This window comes from Oncorhynchus mykiss, chromosome 16, assembly GCF_013265735.2.
Source record: "Oncorhynchus mykiss isolate Arlee chromosome 16, USDA_OmykA_1.1, whole genome shotgun sequence".
In the NCBI taxonomy this organism is placed as follows: Eukaryota; Metazoa; Chordata; class Actinopteri; order Salmoniformes; family Salmonidae; genus Oncorhynchus; species Oncorhynchus mykiss.
Window position 1 is genome coordinate 52,546,154 of NC_048580.1, and position 8,470 is coordinate 52,554,623.

The 8,470-nt window shown below is 40.6% G+C and overlaps 1 protein-coding gene across 1 annotated transcript; it reads left to right on the forward strand.

The window, feature by feature from the left end:
• The first annotated feature begins 1,627 nt into the window (after positions 1 to 1,627).
• On the forward strand, positions 1,628 to 7,349 carry LOC110492249 (OTU domain-containing protein 3). Its single transcript, XM_021566396.2, has 8 exons — positions 1,628 to 1,791; positions 2,439 to 2,748; positions 4,586 to 4,734; positions 4,876 to 4,988; positions 5,399 to 5,521; positions 5,641 to 5,770; positions 6,080 to 6,270; positions 6,505 to 7,349. The coding sequence occupies exons 2-8, from the start codon at positions 2,540 to 2,542 to the stop codon at positions 6,667 to 6,669; spliced, it is 1,080 nt and encodes a 359-aa protein (XP_021422071.1). The 5' UTR covers positions 1,628 to 1,791; positions 2,439 to 2,539; the 3' UTR covers positions 6,670 to 7,349.
• The last annotated feature ends 1,121 nt before the right edge of the window (positions 7,350 to 8,470 follow it).

Genomic DNA, 8,470 nt, shown 5'->3' on the forward strand with positions numbered 1-8,470 from the left:
TTTATGTACATATTCTTCATCCCTTTACACTTGTGTGTATAAGGTAGTTGTTGTGAAATTGTTAGGTTAGATTACTCGTTGGTTATTACTGCATTGTCGGAACTAGAAGCACAAGCATTTCGCTACACTCGCATTAACATCTGCTTAACCATGTGTATGTGACAAATAACATTTGATTTGATTTTATTATACCAAACATTAGGAACACCCCAGCGTTGCAGTTCTTTACACAACCTAGTGCACCTGGCACCTACTACCATACCCTGTTCAAAGGCACTTACATTTTTTGTCTTGCCCTTTCACCCAATGGATGGTACACTAAATCCTTATTTTTTCTGCCTCCTCTCCTTCATCTACACATATTGAACTGGATTTTCCAAGTGACATCAATAAGTGATCACAGCTTTCACCTGGATTCATCATGTCAGTCTATGGAAAGAGCAGGTGTTATTTTTATTTATAAATTGTACTTCTCTGTAAAGTGTGTTCAGACTGTATTTACTAGAATGAATGTACTTCAGTAATGTACAGTATTTGTTGAGATGAGAGTTGTAGATTAACAATAAACTATGTAGGCTACACTTAGTCAAAGGGGCATCATGTTAACCTTGTTGTTGATCCTTACCTCCTCGTATAAGACTAGGGTAATGAGTAGAGCAGGTATAGGACGTCCCTTCATATGGGAATTTAAACAAAGCAGATAGCTGTTTTATGTACAAGATGCCAGTGCATAAACAAATACAAGCAAATACATTCGTACCATGTAAACCAGAACACATCGTTGTAGTTTCTAATGTAAATCTTTATTGCAACTGGGAAGGTATTTACTTGACTGTGTTTTCTTGTTTTTGTGATCTATATATTCTTATTTCCTTCCAATGCCTGCTGATGCATTTTTAGGCCCTGAGGCGACTTCTTCGACACTGTCTGATATATTTCTACATAGCAAACACTCTCTGTCCTCCTCAACCCACTCCTCCTCCACACAACTCTTTCCAACTGCATTATGTCATAAGGAGGAGTGAATTGGAAAAGAGGGCCTGCATTGTGGTGTTTCAAAATATAACAGATTTTTAAGAGGAGAATAGAGGAGAGGAGAAAAGAGAGTGAAAATAAAGTGCATTCTTTTCACTTTACAACACATAACACACCCTCCCACTTTATCTTGAGTCATACACTGAAAGACACAGATTTCAGACATTAACATAATTCAGTGTGTTACCTTGATAACTGTTGATCGCCATGTACCAGCTGTTTTCATATCTCAGTTGATAGACATGCAACACTTTCTTATAGCATAGAAAGCTTGTTCTGAACTTTACCATAACCAACTTTAATAAGTAGGCCTAGTCTGCTCAATGACTATTATGTAAATGACGTAAAGATAGTGAATTAGGCCTGTGCAGTGGTCATCCTTCCCTGTAAAAATGCCCTACTTTGTTCCCTATTTTTCCCAACATTAGCTACACCATTCTTGCTTAGTGAAATTCAAGTAATGAACATTTCTCAATACAGTTGAAAGTAGGGGTTTTAAGGTGAGCTAAACGTTTTACAAATTGATAGGATTTTTAATAAAAGGGTATGTTTTGTATTTCGTTGACAGTTGTGAATTTGGACGGTAATGTATAAAGTATGATGCTCTCAGGCTTCCGTACTCTTACGACGAGTCCCGGAAGTGCTAAACATGAATTGTAAACAAACTCATGAGCCAGATCTTATTTAGTTTAAAAAAAGAGAACGTACTGCCGTATAGGACGTGGTTTGCGTATCATTGGATGCACCCTGTAGAATGTGAGTAACTTGTTATGTTCCTTATATTCTGGTTGCTTGACATTTAATCACTGTTGTGTTTAACTCCAAATCAATGAGAACGCTATTAGCATTAACCGCTGACTTTTGTAGACTACCTAACGTTAAAGTTAGCTAACTAGCTAAATAGTCGGCTAACCTAACTAGCAGTCATATTCAGCTAGCATAACAGTTGCTAGTTAACCAGTTACTTATCCGATATAATTAGCTAGCTAGCTTACGTCAAACCTGGCCAGTACAGTAGGCTCTCTCTAGCTAGTCGAAATCAAACCCTATCAGCTGTTGCTGTTATTCAGGATGCCAGATCTACCAGCTAGCTAGCATGACAGCTACGGCATTAGACACCACGCTAATACAACTGGTCAGTAGATATCTTTGGTTGTCCTTATCACATTGTAGATAATTAGCTAACCCATGTAGAGTTGCAATTGCGTGCTGTGCCACGTATATCAACTGACTAAACGGACTGTGTAACAACTAGCTAATCCTAACCATATTTTTGTAGCTGGCTACTGTACCAATCCGTGTCAGTGAAATGTGGAAGTAACTAAGTTGTCACGCATAGCTCATCTAAGCAACATTCAAACTCTCTTCATCTCTATTCTTTCCCTCTTCTTTCTGAAACACAGGATTCCACCTGTGTGGAAGTAACCCAACTACATTTGCCAGTGAGTGACGGACAGAGATCTACTTGCATCTGTAGAGATCTGTGTCTGTAGGCAGGGCAGCCATGTCTAGGAAGCAGACAGGAAAGCCACTGCGTGGCAGCAACAGAAAGTGTGATGCGGAGCGAAAGCGGGATGACCGGGTCACACGCAGGGCAATCGCCAAGGACCGCAAGAACCGGCCCCAGGACGGGGACGAGGGAGAGGAGTTTGTCAGCTTCTCCAACCAGCTCCAAGCGCTGGGGCTCAAACTGAGAGAGGTGCCTGGAGATGGGTAAGATTCAGAGAGAGAAGGTCTGACTACATTGCAGACACCTGGCGGACCTATAAACGCCTGAATAGGTATTTAGTATATCAGCTAACCACATACAGTGGGGCAAAAAGTATTTAGTCAGCCACCAATTGTGCAAGTTCTCCCACTTAAAAAGATGAGAGGCCTGTAATTTTCATCATAGGTACACAAAAAAAATCCAGAAAATCACATTGTAGGATTTGTAATACATTTATTTGCATATTATGGTGGAAAATAAGTATTTGGTCAATAACAAAAGTTTATCTCAATGCTTTGTTATATACCCTTTGTTGGCAATGACAGAGGTCAAACGTTTTCTGTAAGTCTTCACAAGGTTCACACACTGCTGGTATTTTGGCCCATTCCTCCATGCAGATCTCCTCTAGAGCAGTGATGTTTTGGGGCTGTTGCTTGGCAACACGGACTTTCAACTCCCTCCAAAGATTTTCTTTGGGGTTGAGATCTGGAGACTTGCTAGGCCACTCCAGGACCTTGAAATGCTTCTTACGAAGCCATTCCTTCGTTGGCCAGGCGGTGTGTTTGGGATCATTGTCATGCTGAAAGACCCAGCCACGTTTCATCTTCAATGCCCTTGCTGATGGAAGGAGGTTTTCACTCAAAATCTCACGATACATGGCCCCATTCATTCTTTCCTTTACACGGATCAGTCGTCCTGGTCCCTTTGCAGAAAAACAGCCCCAAAGCATGATGTTTCCACCCCCATGCTTCACAGTAGGTATGGTGTTCTTTGGATGCAACTCAGCATTCTTTGTCCTCCAAACACGACGAGTTGAGTTTTTACCAAAAAAGTTATATTTTGGTTTCATCTGACCATATGACATTCTCCCAATCTTCTTCTGGATCATCCAAATGCTCTCTAGCAAACTTCAGAAGGGCCTGGACATGTACTGGCTTGAGCAGGGGGACACGTCTGGCACTGCAGGATTTGAGTACCTGGCAGCGTAGTGTGTTACTGATGGTAGGCTTTGTTACTTTGGTCCCAGCTCTCTGCAGGTCATTCACTAGGTCCCCCCGTGTGGTTCTGGGATTTTTGCTCACCGGTCTTGTGATCATTTTGACCCCACGGGGTGAGATCTTGCGTGGAGCCCCAGATCGAGGGAGATTATCAGTGGTCTTGTATGTCTTCCATTTCCTAATAATTGCTCCCACAGTTGATTTCTTCAAACCAAGCTGCCTACCTATTGCAGATTCAGTCTTCCCAGCCTGGTGCAGGTCTACAATTTTGTTTCTGGTGTCTGTTGACAGCTCTTTGGTCTTGGCCATAGTGGAGTTTGGAGTGTGACTGTTTGAGGTTGTGGACAGGTGTCTTTTATACTGATAACAAGTTCAAACAGGTGCCATTAATACAGGTAACGAGTGGAGGACAGAGGAGCCTCTTAAAGAAGACGTTACAGGTCTGTGAGAGCCAGAAATCTTGCTTGTTTGTAGGTGACCAAATACTTATTTTCCACCATAATTTGCAAATAAATCCATTAAAAATCCTACAATGTGATTTTCTGGATTTTTTTTTCTCATTTTGTCTGTCATAATTGAAGTGCACATATGATGAAAATTACAGGCCTCTCTCATCTTTTTAAGTGGGAGAACTTGCACAATTGGTGGCTGACTAAATACTTTTTTGCCCTACTGTATTATATAATCTAGCAATCTGATGACAGACTGTGTAATCTATGACATGGCACACAATCATTGGTTGATGCAATGCAACATCTAAAATGTAGTCAGCCTGGAATGCAACCAAAGTGCTCTTATAAATGGCTGTTACAACGTTGACTAATACTGTGTGTCCATCCTATAGTAACTGCCTGTTCCGGGCTCTGGGTGACCAATTGGAGGGACACTCTCGAGGACACCTGCGCCTGCGCCAGGAGACTGTGCAGTACATGATGGCACACCGGCAGGACTTTGAGCCCTTTGTGGAGGATGATGTGCCCTTCGCCCAGCATTGTAAGATGGAAATAGCATTTGGTTTCTATGTGAAAATGTTGTGGGATGCCCAAGTTTTTGATGGTATGCCAGTCATCCTGGCGAGTGTGTCTTTAAAGATCGTGTCACTAATATTTCTCTCTGTTGTTTTCTTCCTCTCAGTGTCAAACCTCTCCCAGCCTGGTACGTTTGCTGGCAATGATGCCATCGTGGCGTTCGCCCGTAGTCAACAGCTCAAGGTGGTCATTCATCAGCTCAACACCCCACTGTGGGAGGTAGGAAGCTCAGTGACACCCTATTGCCCATATAGTTTACTACTTTTGTCAAGAGACGCATAGCTGTATAAAAGCTAAAGTAGTGCACAATAGGGGAAATTCACACTTATTTTATCTATCTGTTTTTAAAGGAGATTGGAATCCCCAAAAATGTTTTACATTTTTATTTAATGAGAAAGAATGGGAAAGTGGATGGGGATGTAGTAAAAAAAAACAAAAAAACGGCATAGTTTATAAAGTTGGGGAGTAGAGGCATGAATCCCTGTCGCCAGGTGGTATATGTGGTCCTACCACTAGACCACGTTGTAGCACACTGTACTGTATTTTAAGCCAAAGTCCTCTTCTAATGTAACAGACCGTATGAAATACCACTATTGATAAGCCCTACTCATTATGTTTCCTCAATTCAGATAAATGGCTCTGAGAAGCTGGTTGGCCGAGAGCTACACATTGCCTATCGCTATGGAGACCATTACGACAGTGTACGACCAATCGGTGACAACTCTGAGAGCCCTGCTCAGCTGCGTTTAGAGGTACGGGAAAAAAGCGGTTAATTTAAAAACACACTCCCAAATATTTCAATATTTCATTGGATTAGTCTTATTCATAAAATGTTCCTTATTCCCCCCACACCTCTCTTGTGTCGTTTCAGAATCTTCATAATTCGAGTGGGCAGCGTGAGTTTGGTGACGGCCAGAGGGACAGACGGAAAGCCCCCTCGCCCACCCCCTCCGAGGAAGACAATGTGATCCTAAGTTCCCTGAAGAACAGGGGCCCAAACTGTGAGTGGCCCCTCTGTCTTCTCCCCCAGTGTAGTGTGATTATCAGTGTCTACAGGCTGTTTTGGGCAGGTTTTAGGTCCTTTTCTAACCCCAACTCATATAAAACTTTCATTCATCTGCAGTCTACACCTACCGTGTATAATAAACATTGCTAGTAAATACAACTCATGTTTATTGACTATTTAGGGGATTTACATCTTTTAGAGGGAGCTACCATCCAAAAACCATTTGATAATGATCAACAGGAGCATCTGATGCAGTATATTCACTGCAACTGACCCCATGTGTATTGTGTGCCATGTCTCTCAGGTGAAGAGGAGAATCTATTTCAGTTGAGTGCCGCCACCATCAACGCTGAGTGGCTGGTGGATTCTGAGCTAGCTGTCCAAGTGTGTCACGGCCAGTGTGCCTCTGGTTCATGCTCAGCGTGTAGACAGGCAGCGACAGAGTGCAGTGAGCACAAAGCACCACCAGATGGAGGCAACATACACACATCCAAGGTAAATTGTAATTGTTAAATAAATCTTTTTAAGGTGTTTTAACACATTTTATTCAGAAAGTAAGGAACCACTACACCATGACTCTCCACTCAAATTCCAATTCTGAATAAGTATTCTGAGTCTGTGACTTTCAATTCAAGTTCCAAATTAAATTGACCTGCATTTCTCTATTCAATTGAGAAGGGACTTAAGTCTCTCCTTTTCATCTTGACTCCTGTTTTTTACACCTCTCAGGCTTCAAACAAGCAGAGGAAAGAGCAGCAGCGCTTGGAAAAGAAAAAGCGACAGGAGGAAAGACATCGACAGAAGGTTCTTCAAAGCAAAGGAACACCTGACCAAAACCAGAACCTCTCGGAGCCTGTCACTCTAGTGCCAGCTCTAAATACACTTAGTATATAGACCGACAGAGCATGGCCAAATAAAGCTATACCGGGTGGCTGATTACAATGTTTTGCTCACAGAATCAATTTCAATCTCAATCACATTGGATGACTTATATAAACCGTTTAGTTTCTTTGCAAATGTATGGTGCCTGCGATAGGTTGTGTGTGAATGTGTTCGGGGTTGTGGTTGATTATGAGGGTGTTTGATAGTGACCCAAGATGGTGTACATAGTTTCCTCTTTTAGAGACACACTGTCTAGACTCTTTATATGCTGGTGAATGAGGGCTGCTTTTCACTATGACCATGCAGTACATCTCGGGCTCTTCTTTGCTTTTGTTTTGAGTTGAATTTCTCTGATTCCAGCCAAAGAAGAAAGGAATGGGAAGAGACATCATTGTAAACAGAATGAAATGTTTTGTGAACGATACTGAAATGATGTAGTTGATACAGTATGTGAATAATTGATATTTTATCTGGTTAATGGCAGTTACAGTATTATTAATCAAGCTTAAAGAAATTATTCAGTTGGGAGATTTGCTGATGAATGATTGTGATGCACTCTGTCTGGTATGATATGTAATGAGGCAATAAATGAAAAAATGTACAGTATTTGATTTATTCATATTTTTGATATATTTTGTCTTAAATGGTTGTGGTGTTTGTTTTTGATTTGATTAAAGATGCACTATGCAGAAATCAATTCCACCATTTCCCTTTTGCAAAAATTCTAATAGTTTGCGTAATTTCAGTTTAATGTAGAGAAGTATAGTGTAGCGAATCATTGTACCATCTAAACCGCTATGAAATATCTTTTCCATAACCAAACATATTGTATTTTCAAGCTGTTTGAAGCTGCTGTACAAAACTGAAGTATGCAAAAACTAAACTTCAGACCGTGAAGCATATAAATAGTGCACATAGAACAGATGTAGTGCTTCTTTGACTTGCTTTCAATGAGAATGACAGCTCTAAAACTTAAAATTCGCTGTGAATTTGCTTGTGTCGCACAAAAAGTTACATATCACTGAATCAATAGATGTCCTCAATAGATTATACAAGATTGTGTATATTGTTGTTGACTGCACTGTAATTTTATCTGATATTTTGGGCAACATTTGGCCAATACTCATTGCAAGTATGTTTTTAAAACTGATTGATCATTTCACAATGGATAATGTAGATAGGAGCAGTATCAATGTTCAGGATGCTGACTGACTCCTCCCCTTTTCTATGTAGTGTGATGTCACAACATGGGTACATATATTATGACATAGTATGACATCATCAGTGGTCGACACTGCAAACAAAAAACACAGTTGCATTTATAAAATCTCCATTATGGATTATTATGAATTGAGGTTAATACACTCCAATTATTTTCTGAATCTGGAAGGTGGCGAGTACCTCTTCATGATGGACAGATGTTAAGATTAGTGGCATGTAGGCCTTGAGAGCAACGTGTGTGAGAAGCATAAATGTATCAAAAGTTTTAGGCTCTGAGGTGAATAGGAGGCTAGAGGACAAACAGTATTTTGTTAGGCTATAGGCCTTCATTATTGTCATGCATTTTCACTTGCATAAATCAAATGATCTTTAAACAAATGTATACTGGCTTGCCAGTCTGCAATTGACCAGCTAGCAAATTATTAAAACAACTTAATAGATAGAACACATGTCATCGTGAAATACATCAATTCTATGTAAGCAACTAAGGGCAGTTTAGTCAGTTTCTCATTATCATGATACTGTACATACAGGAGTGGTAAGTATAATTTTGGTCTTCAACTGTTGTTGTCTAGTACTGTCTTTTTGCTAG